At 48.7% G+C, this 16,102-nt stretch overlaps 3 protein-coding genes across 3 annotated transcripts; 1 reads left to right on the plus strand and 2 right to left on the minus strand.

Annotated features, from left to right (window-relative positions):
- Positions 1-998: 998 nt before the first annotated feature.
- BDV38DRAFT_280264 (FAD-dependent oxidoreductase) lies at positions 999-2,660 on the minus strand (the record flags this gene model as incomplete). Its single annotated transcript, XM_032059262.1, has 6 exons — positions 999-1,136; positions 1,197-1,392; positions 1,453-1,635; positions 1,684-1,876; positions 1,927-2,089; positions 2,151-2,660. 6 exons carry the CDS (start codon positions 2,658-2,660, stop codon positions 999-1,001), a joined length of 1,383 nt encoding a protein of 460 aa, XP_031916331.1.
- A 1,373-nt stretch (positions 2,661-4,033) lies between these two features.
- On the minus strand, positions 4,034-5,762 carry BDV38DRAFT_27988 (uncharacterized protein). The gene has a single exon (XM_032059151.1). It carries the CDS (start codon positions 5,642-5,644, stop codon positions 4,451-4,453), a length of 1,194 nt encoding a protein of 397 aa, XP_031916332.1. The 5' UTR covers positions 5,645-5,762; the 3' UTR covers positions 4,034-4,450.
- A 3,597-nt stretch (positions 5,763-9,359) lies between these two features.
- On the plus strand, positions 9,360-15,979 carry BDV38DRAFT_290507 (type I polyketide synthase; the record flags this gene model as incomplete). The annotated part of the gene is made up of 8 exons (XM_032061499.1): positions 9,360-9,655; positions 9,704-10,007; positions 10,060-11,033; positions 11,221-11,414; positions 11,466-11,789; positions 11,857-12,062; positions 12,113-12,463; positions 12,494-15,979. The coding sequence occupies 8 exons, from the start codon at positions 9,360-9,362 to the stop codon at positions 15,977-15,979; spliced, it is 6,135 nt and encodes a 2,044-aa protein (XP_031916333.1).
- Between the last annotated feature and the right edge of the window lie 123 nt (positions 15,980-16,102).

Here is a 16,102-nt window from a genome sequence, read left to right on the forward strand (position 1 = left end):
TGTGTGTACCGTGTAGAATACATAGTAGACTATGTGGCTTACGTATCCAGACCATTAGCTAGGGTTGTAATATGATGCAGCTCAACATGGCAATCAAGTCCAGCCCTATCTGTATATTCAATATATGCAGATACTCTCGTGGATTGACGCAATAATGACACTTAGCACGGTCTTTCTTTTAGAATTTAATTAATATCTGACAGACATGATTAAGACTGACTTACTCTCTTTACCCTCCAATCCACAAATCCCCAACTCCCCTAACGGGCAGAATATCACAATCCAGGCCGCAAGTTGACAGAGTAAACATATTGCATCCATCTGTCAAGACGATCATGGAGATATAGTTCTCGGAGAAAAAAAGTGTACGTACAAGGTATATCCTGTTTTGTTACGATTCTTGTTTTTCATCTCGTATTAGTAGCTTAACTGACGTAATTTGTGACCTGTGGCGAGTTGATATACTTTTTTTATATTAATGGAGATATTAAGTGGTGGAGCATCATTAGGTAACTTGGGGGTGCGATTGGTTGCATAATAGTTAATAATGCATAATGAGTCATCTGGATTTATGTTCATTTTGGTTGGTTTTGGTTGGTGGAATGTTGGGTATGGATTGCATTTGTAGTTTATGACTCTTTTACTTAGACGCGCATTTATGGTTGGAAATAAAACATTTTTAAGATGCTAGCATTAATCAGATTGAGTCTTAGTGCAAACTGAGAACAGAATTATAAGATATTGTGGTGGACGGCATACGATCATTGAATATATATAAACTCAGAATGACTCCACTCAACGGACTAACACGGAGGACAGCATAAAAAAGTAAAAGTAAAAAGTAAAATTTGAAATAAAGTAAAACATAAAGCAATGTTGTACTACTAATAGCAATAAGTACAAACTCGAGAGAAGGAATAGTATAGCAACAATCTCCGTATCAATCCAAAATATTGGAAATCCATATATCGATCAATAAAAGTAGCAAGCAGACCAGCTCAAGGTCGGAATGCTTCCTCGGGCCAGAACAACTTTCTAAAGAATTGACTAATTCGACTAACGAGTATCGCAACTGGGATTGCAACGGTCGCAAAAATCGAAACTAGATATCCAACTATACCGTCAAGAGGGAATGGCTAGGCAAGGATGTCAGCGTAGGGGTGCTATTATTGATAACCCTTTATAGTAGAACCTACAGGATCAGCAACAATGCCTCCGCTCCTTTCCACCCAGTCAAAGACACGGGGAAACATCTTCTTCTCGTAGCGACTGCATGACTCACTGATATCCTCCGACGATAGAGTCTTTCCATTCATGGCTTGGAGATTGAGGTGGATGAGTTCAGGCAGGATCTCGGCACAGTCGAGGAGCGCCTGGTTCCCTCCTTGACCTCTTTCATAACGTTAGCTTATACCCGTGTTTACATGAACCACGTGAGTGACACTGCCCTACCTGTTTGGTAGCATGGCATGCATGGCATCACCGAGCAACCACACCCGAGGGTGACCCTCTTCCTTGGATCGGACTTGAGCAAGTGAGCGCCAGTTGGTCGGTAGGCGAGTGCTTGAGCGCAATCTAGCTGCGTACATGTCATCGGCATCAGTATCTGTCGATCCACTATCGACCATAGCGCGACTACAGCAAGTTAGGCCTTGGACAACATTAATAGTCCTCACAACTTACCATTCGGCAGCCCAGTCTTTGACATAGTCCTCACAAAGCTTACGGAGATCGGGTATGTCAGAGAGGTTTTCATACGGGATGTGATGTCGTGGAATGTTTATCCCCCAGTAGAAGGATGCCACCGACTCATCATACTTCCCATCGAAGATATCCTGTTTACCGTCCAGCGGCCGGCCGGAAGACGGAATATAGACTATGACCATACAGTGAGACATGTAATGTGTAAGGAAAGGAAAGACGTACGGGCATAGTATAGAAGAGCACCCTTGTGAAAAACCGCGACCGGAGCTTCCAAAAGCTTCCTGGGTAATTTCTGAACGCGAGCAAGGGGCAGTCTCCCTTTGACGTGAAACGACCAGTGGCTGGTTATTTCGACTAGATTTCGAGCCCCAACCTGCTTGTTGATCTGTTTCCGAGTAAGTATCGAGTATCGAATATCGAATGAATTTCTAGGGAATCCAACGCACTTTGGAGGCACTCCCATCAGCCCCAATCAGTAGGTCGCACCGGTCGGAAGTGCCATCGGCGAAGTGGACCATCACTTGCTCGCTGCCATCCTCATGGATAATCTCGTAGTGACTGAAAACCTTCCCGAAATGGATCCGAGCGGCTTCCTTGATCGGCTTCACCAGCTCATCCCGTAGGACCAGACGATTGATCGAAGCACCTTTAGCGTAACCGGGCAAGCGGCTGAGGTCCAGAAGAGGACGAAACCGGTAGGAATAGATCGCAGGCGCGGTAGAGAGAGAGACATCGGTCTGCGAAAACCTCCCGTGGATAGTGGCTACTTGCGACTTGGATAGGCAGGCTCGAAACCCCTTATTTGCATCTTCACCCAGGCGGATAAGGTAGCCTGTCCGCCGTAACTCTGGTTTATCACGTTCGTATATGCTGAACTCGATCGTGTTGTTTAGCAAACCATTCGCAAGCAGAGAGCCCGCTAAGCCAGCTCCGATAATGATCACCTTGAACCCCATTGCCTTTGCGTGGGGTTCTTGAAACTTGTTGCGCCGACTTCGTTAGCTAGGTTCGATATATGTGGAGGGGCCTTCCATTAAGGGCACCACGATTTAGCTGGTTTAGGCTCTGTTAGGCGAGATATCTCGTATATCTTCGTCTCGTATCACGGTATAGCCGTTAGTGAGCAACCGTTGGCACTAGCTGTGTCCGACTCCTCAAGATATGTATCTGTGCTATACACAAGGGTCTCGGCAGCAAGTCCCAAGGCATCCTCAGACTTTTACCGGTGCATAATAATAGGTCTAGTTGATCCCCTCGGTGTTCACGGCGTTTGCTTTAATTGATGAATAGTCCGAGCGCTGAATTTGTCTGCCGAACGGCGCAAGCAGTTATTGGAAATGCCGGCGGAGAACGGGCAATATGATTTCTTACATTGCGAAGTGAGCAGCAGTCAGCGTAGCAACGCATACACGGACGAAAATAGACCCTCAAAAGTAACATGGACAAAACTAGCTCAAGGTCTGATGGCAGATTCGGCCATCACAAGCGACTCGCTCAGCAGAATGAGTTCTAATACGATGGAGGCTTTCGCAAACCTAGCTAATTAGGTAACAGTTTTTCTATAATGGCGTGGAAGAGAAGGACAGATTAGACTAGACAAGCTAGCATTAGTAAGTAAGGGCAAAGATTGGACTTCACAACTAGGGTGACCCTTCCTCGGATTGCAAGTTCGGAGGCAGGTTCGGCTTTCTTCCAGACTGTTTGAGAATATGAGACAATGAAGGCTATCACAAGCCTTCGATTGGTACAGCAATGACCGGGAACTCGCGCCGATTCACCCAGTGTCAATGTGTTAGCTGAAATATCAGGACAACGAAATCGATAGAGTAATGCCAAGCAGTGCAAAGAACGCGTATACACGCGGTGTCGAGGACTTCGCCAGCGGAAGATACAAAATTGATATTGCCGAACAGTGGGCGGGATTGACTTCGGCGGGCGAGCTCAAGTCTGGTTTTGCCATGGAACAATTGCATTGTAAGCGCATGATTGGCAACAAGGCCATGGCTGGTAAAGCCACCGGAGATTATTGTCGTTATTCACAAAGCAACCAGTTCGTGGCGGTCGTAGTGCAATCCATTCCCATGATATCCACAGTATAGGAAGATCCATGGGAAAACATCAAAGGTCTGAAAGAGCATCAATCACGCAGTTTTCGTGTTGCTGGTCTGAGGTATACGGTCTTCTTATTTCTTAAGACGTATTTTGAGCCTTTATCTATAGATGATATATACTGTAGAGTAATGGATAACGGCGAGATTAACCCAGTCGGCTTTCCAACTGTATAGTGCCTATAAATAGAATGGGTAGTCGGTTTATGATTGCAGTTTTGATGGTAAACCCGATGGTAATAATCCTTTCTACCGTACGCCGATTGGCGTCGTTGGCGATACATAAGGCGTAAACAATAAATACAGCCCGGCAGCCCTGTCTGGTACAGGATCTTATGTGCTAAGCTCGAGTCTAATTGCAGTTCTCTAGAATCACATCCTCTGGAGGTACAGTGGAGGTAGTCCCTTGGTAAATAACGGGACCAAAGGAACGTGGAGTTGTTTGGAAACAAAAGGGCTTAAGCTAGGCTAATCTAATACAGTTGAGCCAGTTTAGCCCTTATTATGCCAGTCTAGACGTCAAGTCGTTGCCTACTTAGGTACCTCGGAAACAGCCACAGTAAGGGTATGCAGGATATATACACAGTACTAGGCAGCCAAATATCTGAACACTGCCTCGGAAATGCACCATTGCCTTCCTAGCAAACGAGAAAGGACTGTTTAGAGGTACAAAATTCATCCACTTTGCTTGTTAGATCATTCAAAGTTGACAATAGAAAGTGAGAAACAGCCCCAAGAAGAGTGCCCATCGGTTCTCGCTCATTGTGCAATCTTCCAAGCGCACTCTCTCGTATCATGGTCAGAAGTTTGCTGACATACCCAAGCTCGCAAAGCAGGACCTGAGCTGTGATACGCTGCTCAGCAACAGTATCAAGTTCGAAGTCGCCGAAATATATTGGTGTAGCCGGCAGAGGTTCCATAAGGTTAACAGGGCTCTTGGTGGGTGATTGCTGATTGATGCGATCGAACACTGCTTGGTACCATGATAGGACTTTTGACATTGTGGTTACAATCAAGAAAGGCATATTGCTGTCCTCACGGCAGTCGGTACAGTCTCGAGATAGAAGCTGCTCAAGGCTTTGAGCTGCTGTGCGATTAATCTTCAGAATGTGGTCGTTCGATGGCAGGCGAGAGCCTCTCTCCAATCGACATGTGTCTTCAGCGCGGTACATCTCTTGCAAAATGTTGAATGCTAGACTACCACATGGGCATATACTTCTTGATATCCAGGAATCTGGGGATGAAAAATAAGACTCTGACTCGCCCGCCTCCTGTAGGGGATGCGATTCACTTCCTCCCAGGCAAGCTAAAGACTTGATATCCACTTGACCCGATAGGCTGTTTGTTGTCGGGCCGAAGTAGTCCAGTAGAGCTGGCCTAGCCGATAATCCGTTCCTGTCATTATCATCTTTCCCAAGGTACATAGCATTAAGCTGACCGTGGAAGTCAAATGAGACGCGTTCCAGCCCTGGGAATAGAGAGAACTCCGGCAATGAGCTCACAGGCCCCTCAGGAATCATGTGTTCAGTTACTTGTAAATCTCGAGCTGTTGATTGATCAAAGCCTTCTACTGCTTTAAAAGGAACTTGTCTTCCGGTTCGAATATAAGAACTCGAGAGTGGAGCTTGGGTTGCTGTCGAGCGCCCTTTCCATCGATACGGACCATAGACGCAATGTTGCTGAACGGATTCACATCGTTCACAACGGGGTTTCTTCTTGTCGCACCGAACCTTGAGCATTGTACAACGGTCGCAAGTAGACCGAAGTCTCCTAGGGGCCTGGGATTTATCTGTATGTTGCCGATTGATTTGTCCTTTGCTGAACATCTCCATTCTGAGACGCTGTATGTTATGTCAGAAGAAGTTAATCAACGCCTGTATACATGCAAAAATGAAGGGTGGCATACTCATATCTCACAGTGACGCTCCGTTCATAAATGGTCCTGAAAGTAGTGAGAGGGTGGAACCTGGTGCACACGAGACTACCCCTTACCAATACACCTATATACGCCCTGAACAGTAGGCCCATAGACACTTCCATCACCATCCTCAACACATGAACTTCCTAATCACCCTACTACTGGATTAGCCAGCAACCAGGGATAAAGTTTGGAAAGCTCGTGTTGCGAGAGCGCCCACTTAGGGAACATTTCCCGAAGCTGGTAAGAACCATTAGTGAGACGCCAAGGTATCACAATAGATCTCACCCGCCATGGTGGTTGAGCAATAGGTAATACAGACATGGCTGTACCTAGTTCACTGGGGCCCTCAAATCTTCATGACCCGAAGAACAATTGGCTGGCTGGACGGCCACCCTCATCGTCCCAAGGTCGGCTTGGAGCCATAGGCTGACAGGATCTGTCTTACGTTGTTATATGCCAGGGATTTCCAGCAAGCCCAGATAGGACTTGGCCAGGCATGGCGAGCTGGGGCATCGATCTGAATTAGAGGAGTGCCTTATCCGTGTTCATGCCTCACAGGGTACGTGATACGAGCCCTAATATCGCAAGTGTCGGGACACCCCGTCATAATTCAACCTGCCCAATAGGCCTCAGCCTGACATAACTTAGAGATTAGGCAACACAAATAGATATTCACGGTTATTGCTAGCGACAGTCGGTAGCAGTACCACCCTAGCTTCCCACCACTGCAACACTGTAACACTACTAAGAATAGAGCATCCTGAGCTGAGGAAAGAAGAAGTTCCACTGCACGAACAAGCCACTGGGCGAGGTGATCAGATATTCTGGCCCACAGGGTCAGCTGCACATGTAAGATATATCCACGGTGTTCTTTGACTGGGGAGACATGACAATTTGGATATTGGACAACGCAGGTGGATTAGAAACTCACCCAGACGTCCACAATGGCTCTTAAAGCACTAGAAGCCAAGGAAGACCGTTTCATGCACTCTGGTTACCCCATGATGCGCAAGTAAGAGGGTAGCAGGTGGTGTGGGCTATCTACAACGTGGCATTAGATGGGTCTTGGCTCGTCATTGACGGAGAGCCCTTATCAGAGTGTTCTCTGAAGTGCAACATAAAGTGTGATTAGAAGAACACCTGAGCTGTCTAATTTGACCTAGAGACTATGGACTCTGGCCACGAAGCATATTAACGCCACGTAGTATCAGATTGCATTAGCTATGCCCATTAATGTCTCTTAATTGCAGAGAGAAGAGGCTTTGGCCTTCTCAAAGTAGTACGTCATTTCTCTATTTATTATCCCGATCGTTTTCGCTTGGAAAATATGAGGTAGCCTGCGCAAAGTCTTTGGAATACAACATATTGATCTCTGGTGGTACACCAAAAGGTCTCGTATCCGATGTTCAGGATACCAAGTCACTGTGTGAGAGAGGACAGAAAGGCTATATGAACGTGGTCGAGAGGCTATGGGTCCATTTCGCTCGGGCTGCGAAGTTGTTTGTCCCGGGTCCAAGTGATGCCTGAATTTTCTCTTTCTGATAAATGGATTCCTACTTATTGAGAATCCATTGGCTGGCTCTATATATGCCTTACCTAAAATGTAGTTGAGTCTGATTGCACTATTTCTGCGGAAGGCTTTCAGAAGGGCTTATAGCTAAGGTCCACTGCACCTACGCAGAATTGATTCGAGGGGATATTGAGCTATACAAATAAAATCTATATCACTTTCAATTGTATGACAAAGTGATTTTACCGTTTAGATTGCGAGTAGTATATGTCTCTTCTGTGAGCAAGAGGTGGTGATGCGAAGCGTCCCTCTACCGTCGGTCACCGGGAATGCAGCACAGACAGATCAACTCATTAGTTCGCCTAAGATATATGAGCCCAAGTAGTGTATATGTGTGAGTACTAGTGGTATTCATGAGCTCCAGGCGATGTGATGCAATTTCATCACAATTTCCTGTCCAGCGCAAAATCGAATCTCCCAATAATGATTTTCCTTGTGGAGTAGGTAAAGTGCGGGCAAAATATTACCTCACGATCTGCCTATGTGGCAAAGGTATCTTAGGAGCCACTAGAATATAGTATTGCATAAGGGCAGGGGAGCCTACTGAACCACAGTGCGCATGACGCACCTGTCTCCGAGGCATACCTACCACTACACGAGAAAGCCCTCAAGAAAGCTATTCAACTTCACAGGGTGAGACGACATCCAACAGATGAAAGAGAGTGGTGTAGTTCCCAAAAGATTTGTGATCACCTCTCAGCCTCAGGTGTCACGTTCCAGCTCTCAACCTGATGGTGCCTGGACCCAGACGATCCATGTCCAGCCCACAAGCGGCCGCATCACTGTACTCACCTGAACTAAACTTGCCATGCGGATGAACTGCGGGAGAATTCGAGCTATGTATTAGTCAACTGGTCCAGTATTTGGGTGGATCACGCCGGAACGCAGTACCAATATATGGGCTATAATCTGTGTTTGGGCCTTAGGGGCCGGGGTTCGTATAGTTAGGTCGGCGAGACATTAGATAGATTGTAGGTATTTCTTTCGACTTAGGTTAATCTTAATGTTGGATATCGTCCTTTGACCAACAGAATTATAATTGTCAAATGGTATTCGTCACGGCCTTAAGGGCTGAGACAGAAAGAGATTTGCATTCTCCTGTTGTAGAGCTTGGATGTGCAGTAAAGTATGAGCTCCATGGACTAGCCTTGATCATTCCTTGATTAAAGACGTATACAATGGTGTAAAACTCAACACAGCCTCCCCTGATCAGCTGGACAAAGGCATGTGCGATTGTTGATATGATAATGGAGGAGGTCAATTTAGCTAAACTTCGGCTTTCTGCAATACATCATCACAAGGTAGAGACGACAGCGCGAGCAGTCATCCTCAAATGCAGGTAGCCGTGGGATATCGGCTTTTGACCTGATTAAGTGTTTTGAATGATAGCAAGGCATTTTATTCCATCTCTGCACATATATAGAGTAGGTAAAGTCGAAATGGCACATGGGTTCACCGAGCAGATCAGAATCATTCTAGCTACGGGTAAGCTGTAAGTATCAGCGAATACGGTATAATATGGCCGATGCGACCCTACCACGGAAAATGCCTGAACTCATAGGCCCAGGGATAGGCATCCGTGGACATAACCCGAGGACCGCGAGACCTTGCTTACATCCCGAGGTTTCCGAAAAGTGTGGCAGCTGCCAATAATTCGTCTTATGAGTTCCAAAATGGATCCACCTTCGGTATCCTGCCTCTTGTGTTACCTCGGACTCGCAGCAAGATACGATGTGGTGCCTGATGTTTGTGAGCAGATGCACGCATAAGGTGTGATGCCCGTATCAAGCCAACCTTACAGTCATCATGACTGAAACGCTGAGGCTGACCCTTTAGGAAAAGGTGTCTCGGGCTTCCAAGAAAGTCAGACTGGCCATCTTCTGGGCGACAGGGCTATTGGTGACAGACATGTTGACCGGCTGAGAGCCGATCACAAAGATTTTATGTTAGACATATAAAGGTACATAACCCCAGTAGTACCTGGTACAGGTAAAGGATCTTGTAGCCCTCAAAGCCAAGAGCTCGAGTGTGAAGACCTAGTCTATTTGTTAGAACCATGGTGGTCGAGGAGCGCAAACAGATTATTGTCTTCGGAGACTTGACCTGTGACTCGGTGGCGGGTCTCCGATCCCTGGCCACTATTAAAGAAAATCCTCTCTTGATCTCCTTTTTCGAAAAAGTTACATCCGGCCTTCGAGAGGAGATCGGTCTGCTTCCGTTCTCGTCGCGTCAACAATTCATCCGCTTTACGACATTCGAGGAGCTCCTCGCTAGAGTCCAGCGGTCAACTTGTCCGCATCCTGCATTGGAGAAGGCTTTAGCGTGTACCTATCAACTGGCATGCTTTATCAGGTGGGTTTCTTATGTGGCCAAATAGTATAGAAGCGCTGTACTGACTAGTGAGCGTAATAGGCGATACACATCGCCTGGCCAGAAGTATCCCTCGACTCACCAGACCTGTCTCGTTGGTCTTTGTACTGGCCTTCTGAGTGCAGCGGCTGTGGGGTGTTGCGAAAGCATCACGGACCTCCTCCCCCTGGCGACAAACACAGTACAGATCGCGTTTCGCGCGGGCTTATTTGTTGCCGATGTGCGTGACAGACTTGAGCCGCAGACTGGGCCACCCCTGGCGTGGAGTGTCCTGATCCCTGGCTTAGATGGTGATACAGCTGTTTCGATCTTGGAGAGGTATAATGAGGAGAAGGTACATAGGCTAACCTTGACATACCTGCATCTTGTGCTGATACAAGAACTAGGGCCTTCCCGCTACGTCAGCTCCATACATCAGCACATATGCCAATACAGGAGTTACTCTGAGTGGCCCACCAAGCGCACTTAATGACCTTCTTAACTCCGGCTGCTTCCCAAAGAGTCGGTCTTTGACTATTCCTATATACGCCCCATACCACGCTTCTCATCTCTACGGACAAAAGGATGTAGACAACATTCTCCGAAAAACTCTTCCAACCCAGTTTACATCTCAAGTGTGTCAATTCAGGGTGCTGTCCTCCATTACTGGACATAGCATTAAGGTCAATGCATACGGAGCATTGATTGGCCACGCTCTGAATGAAGTTCTCCGGGAACCACTTCGATTGGACCGTATCGTCTCATCGCTAGGTGAGGTCCTACTAACAGATACATCTGCACGAGGCTGCACGATCCTTCCCATTGCAACACTTGTTGGGCAAAGCTTCGCTACTGCACTCCGAAAGTACGGTGCCCCGGATATAACTGTAGACCCCTGCATGAACTCCAGTGTTGCCGTGCGAGATGATAGAACGTCTACCACTGGACATCTAGGATACTCTAAATTAGCTATTATCGGATACTCTGGCCGGTTTCCTGATGCTAATAATAATGAGGAGTTCTGGCAACTCCTTCATGAAGGCCGTGACGTGGCTAGCATAACACCCAGTAATCGCTGGGATGTCAAGACCCATGTGGATTCAAGTCTCAAAAAGAAGAATACTATGGGCACACCCTATGGATGCTGGCTGAAGGAGCCTGGCCTCTTTGATGCCAAGTTCTTTGCTTTAAGCCCTAGAGAAGCACCACAAGTTGATCCTGCGCAACGTCTCGCTCTTATGACCGCATACGAGGCAATGGAGTTCGCTGGATTGGTGCCCGACTCGACACCATCAAGCCAATCCGATCGTATTGGGGTTTTCTATGGTACGACAAGCAACGACTGGGGAGAGACGAATAGCTCGCAAAATGTTGATACCTAGTATGCTCCCGTTTTATTCAAGCTCTGCTGCCCGGCTTCTGTTTTCCCATTGCTTCTTCGTCCCCTACTTCCTCCTTGTTCTTCCTTGTCCCTTTTTCTCTGCCTTGTGTTGTTTTTGTGCTTCCATACTTTTCCTCTCAATTTGTTTCGCAGACACTAGAGCTGGCTGCTAATAGAACACCTCTAGCTACATTCCTGGGTCCTGCCGAGCCTTCATCCCAGGACGCCAAAATTTCTTCTACAAGTTCAGCGGTCCAAGCTACAGCGTTGACACAGCCTGCTCCTCAGGGCTAGCGGCCCTCCATCTTGCCTGCAACTCACTGCTCAAAGGCGACATCGACACAGCCATCTGCGGCGGCACTAACGTTCTTACCAACCCCGGTATGTAAAATACACTCTATTATCACAGTGCCCGATACTAACTTCCGCCAGACATTACTGCCGGCCTTGACCGTGGACACTTCCTCTCCCGAACAGGAAATTGCAAGACCTTCGACGATGATGCAGATGGATATTGTCGCGGAGAGGGCGTATGCACAATGGTCATTAAACGGTTGGAAGATGCCAAGGCAGACAATGATCCCATTATCGCTGTGATTCTCGGTGCGTATACCAACCACTCCGCTGAGGCGGAGAGTATTACTCGACCACATATAGGGGCGCAGAAGGCTATCTTCGAGAAGGTGCTTACTTCGGCCGGTGTTGACCCTTATAGCGTGGGGTATGTGGAGATGCATGGCACTGGCACTCAGGCTGGTGAGTACTCCGGTTTCCCGATTTGTGGGAGCTCGATGCAGCTGTACTAAGTTATGTGTTTGTGTAGGTGATGCGAGGGAGATGAAATCTGTCCTGTCGATCTTTGCGCCCGAGACCGAAAGGCCGCGTGCCGATGCCGAGAGGCTGTTCTTGGGCTCAGCAAAAGCTAATGTTGGCCATGGGGAGTCTGTCTCTGGGCCTATTGCTATGATCAAGTCGCTTATGATGTTGGAACGGAACGAGATCCCCCCTCATTGCGGGATCAAGACGAAGGTGAGATGGACTTTATGCTCCTTGAATCACGAGATATTGACTCTACCCAGATCAACAGTGGGTTCCCGACGGATCTCACAGAGCGCAATGTGCACATAGCTAAGAAGCCGATTCCCTGGGAAAGGCCGGAAGGAGGTGTTCGCCGAATCATGATCAACAACTTCTCTGCCGCTGGTGGCAATAGCTCTGTCTTGATCGAAGATGCACCAGTCCCTGAGTCGAAGAGCACGGAGGCTGACCCCCGTTCCACCCATGTCGTAGCTGTCAGTGCCAAGTCGAGTACTGCGTTGGTAGCCAACATCAAGTCTCTACTGTCATACATAGCCACTGCGGAACCAGCACTGCCCTGTCTATCTTATACCACCACCGCTCGCCGTGTCCATCACCCATTTAGGGTCATGGTCAGTGGGTCAGACCTGCCCGAGATCCAGGCTATGCTGCAGAATAAGCTCGCGTCACCCACGGCTCCAAACCGAACCAAAGCTGCGCAACGTGTCGCATTCGCCTTCACCGGCCAGGGATCGCAGTACATTGGCATGGGCGAAAGCCTACGGAAATTCGGCACCTTCCGCAACGACATCGAACGATTTGACGGTATTGTACGAACCCTCGGTTTCCCTTCCTTTTTGCCGTTAATCGAATCAGGAAATGCGGACATTTCCGAGCTTCCCCCTCTGGTAGTTCAGGTTGGAACAGTATGTATCCAGATAGCTATGGCGCGGCTGTGGCGATCATGGGGAGTTGAGCCCTGTGCTGTGGTCGGTCATAGCCTCGGTGAATATGCGGCACTGAACGTCGCTGGCGTACTTTCCGAAGCAGATACTATCTTCTTGGCTGGGAAGCGAGCGCAACTGTTGCAGAAGGACATTTCCGCGAACACCCACGCCATGCTTGCTATTGGCGCCGGTGTGGAGGAAGTGAGATCACTGTGTGACGGCCTGGAATACGATATTGCGTGTATTAACACACAAAGAGAGACAGTCTTGAGCGGTACAAACGAGCAGATCGACGGGATAGTCGATGTGCTATCCTCCACGAATCTCAAAAAGACCAGACTCCGTGTTCCATTCGCCTTCCATTCCTCCCAGATGCAGTCCATTCTTCAAAAGTTCAAAACCGCGGCGCGAGGAGTTAAATTCCACGAGCCTAAGATCCCCGTAATCTCGCCTCTGCTGGGAGAAGTCCTCAGGTCGAAGGAACCATTCGGACCAGAATACCTGGCTCGCCACTGCAGGGAAACCGTCAACTTTGCAGCTGCATTAGAAGGCGCAAAGAGGGATGGGGTCATCAAAAGCGCGATGTGGGTCGAGATAGGTGCCCATCCCGTTGTGTCTGGATTACTCAGGAACAATCTCGACTCCACACTTAAAACAGTTCCAACCCTGCAGCGGAACAAGGACACCTGGAAGGTACTCACGACCAGTCTTTCTGGCTTGTACGAGTCCGGTGTAGACATCAGATGGTCAGAATATCACCGTGACTTCGTTGTAGGCCTTTCTGTCCTCCGCCTCCCATCATATAACTGGGACCTGAAAGAATACTGGATGCAGTATGTCAACGACTGGTCCTTATACAAAGGAGACGCGCAGTTCCTCAAGGGCACACCTGGGCTATCCACTACGTGCGTTCATAAGCTCGTGGAAGAGAAGAAGGACGGGAATAAAATCACCGTTGTGGGTGAGGTCGATGTCCTCCGCGACGATGTGGATCCGTTCGTGCGTGGTCATCGCGTCAATAATCTGCCCCTTGTCACTCCATCTGTGTATGCGGAGATGGCCCTGGTAATTGGCGAATACCTCCGCAAGCAGCAGACTAAGCTTTCTGGGGCCCTGGTGGATTTGCAACATATGGATGTACAACGACCGTTCGCCACCAAGGGTAAGGGAAAAGGTCCCCAACTTTTGCAATGCCATGTTATACTTGATTGCGTGGCGTTCAAGGGATCTGTGGAGTTTTGGAGCGTCACGCCAGAAGGAAAGAAGCTAGTTAGACATGCAATCGCTAGCATCACGTTCCCGGATGCGAAGGCCGCCCAGGCGGAGGTCCAGCAGCGTGCTGACAGCATTTTGACGGAAATGGAGGAAATAGCTGCAAGAGTCACTACCGACGACCGGGTGCAAAAGTTCACTGGTAAGACCGGATACAACTTGGTGTCATCACTTGCCTCTTATGACCCGGAGTATATGGGTGTTTCTTCGGTCCTCTTGGACAGTGCCCGGTTGGAAGCTGTTGCGACTGTCAAATTCAACAATCCTCGAGCAGACGGGGTGTACCATGTGAACCCGTACCTGATCGATAATCTTGGACAGCCAGCTCTCTTCGTTATGAACGCTAACGATCAAGCCGACCTCAGCAAAGAGGTATTCGTCAACCATGGGTGGAAGTCCCTGCACTTTTACAAGCCGCTGTCAATCAAAAACACTTACAGATCCCACGTTCGCATGAGTGGGCCTGACGCGGATGGCCTGTATGGCGGAGACATGGTTGTCTTTGAAGGTAAGGAAGTCGTCGCCGTGTACAAAGGTATAAAGGCACAAGGAGTCCCACGAAGACTCATGGATTATATTGTCCACATGCGAGATGATTCAAAGGCCGGTGCTCCCACTGGGGGGACGCTCAATGCTGGCAATAGCGCTACACCAAGCCCAGCAGCAGATCAATCAACACAGTCTGTTAGTACAGCCAACGGTTCAGATAACTGGCAATCAGCACTGAAGATAATATCCGAGGAGAGTGGTGTCCCGATCGCCGAACTGTCGCCGGAAGCAGCATTCGACGATCTCGGCGTGGACTCGCTTCTCGCCTTGCTCTGCGCCAGCCGATTCCGCGAGGAACTTGGCTTGCATTACGAATCATCCATCTTCCTAGATCACCCGACCATCAAGGATCTCGAGGCATTCTGGACGCAGGGAGCACCTGAGACCGGAACAGTGACTGTCAGTGGCCGTGACGGTGTCCTAAACTCCATGTTTGCCGAAGCGGAAGAGGATTTAGACCAGGATAAGAGCAGTAGCGACGAGGACCGATCATCATTAGGCACCAGCTCGTACGAAGTCATCAGCGCCAACACAGCAGAAACCACGCCGGAGATAAGCAAAACATCTTCACCCAAGATCTCCGCAACTTCTCTTCTCTTGCAAGGCAACCCAGCTCTGCCCGCGACAGTCAAGACTCTATTCCTGCTCCCTGATGGCTCGGGATCATGCTCCTCCTATGCAGGGCTTCCGCGCATCCACCCATCCATAGCCGTCGTGGGCGTCAACTGCCCATTCATGAAAACCCCAGAGTCCTACACCTGCGGCATCGAGGAGGTCACAAAGATGTACATAACCGAGATCCGGCGGCGCCAGTCTCATGGACCATACGCGCTAGGCGGATGGTCTGTGGGTGGGATCTTCTCCTACCATATCGCGCAACAACTCGCCGCACAAGGCGAGCAAGTCAGCGAGTTGATTCTCATCGACTGCCCGGTTCCCCAGGGTCTAGACCATCTCCCACGCCGGTACTACGAATACTGTGATACGATCGGACTACTCGGCGACGTGAACGGAGTCAAAAGGGATCCACCACCCTGGTTGATCTCTCATTTTGAGGCTTGCGTCAACAGTCTGCATACATACCACGCAACACCCTTCACGTCCGATGACGTTCCCCGTACACAGATCATCTGGGCCTGTGATGCTATCGACAAACACTGCGAACCGAAGTTCGAGCGTAGACCAAATGACCCGGAGGGATTGAAGTTCCTCACGGCGACTAGAACTGACTTCGGCCCTTGTGGCTGGGACAGTCTTCTGCCAGAGGAGGGTATAACTCTGGATAGGATGACGGGGGCCAACCATTTCAGTATGATGAAGGGGGAATTTGCGAAACGCTTGAGTGAGATGATTGAGGGATTTTTGATGATTGGAAATTGAACTTCTAGATTTTCTTTTTTGCTTTCTCGTTTTTTCTCTCGCTTTCTTTTCGCTTTTTTGTGCTTTTATGTTTTTATGTTCGACGGTGTATTTAGGTCTCTATCGTCTCGTATCATTGATATG

This window comes from Aspergillus pseudotamarii (assembly GCF_009193445.1).
Source record: "Aspergillus pseudotamarii strain CBS 117625 unplaced genomic scaffold BDV38scaffold_12, whole genome shotgun sequence".
NCBI classification, from domain to species: domain Eukaryota; kingdom Fungi; phylum Ascomycota; class Eurotiomycetes; order Eurotiales; family Aspergillaceae; genus Aspergillus; species Aspergillus pseudotamarii.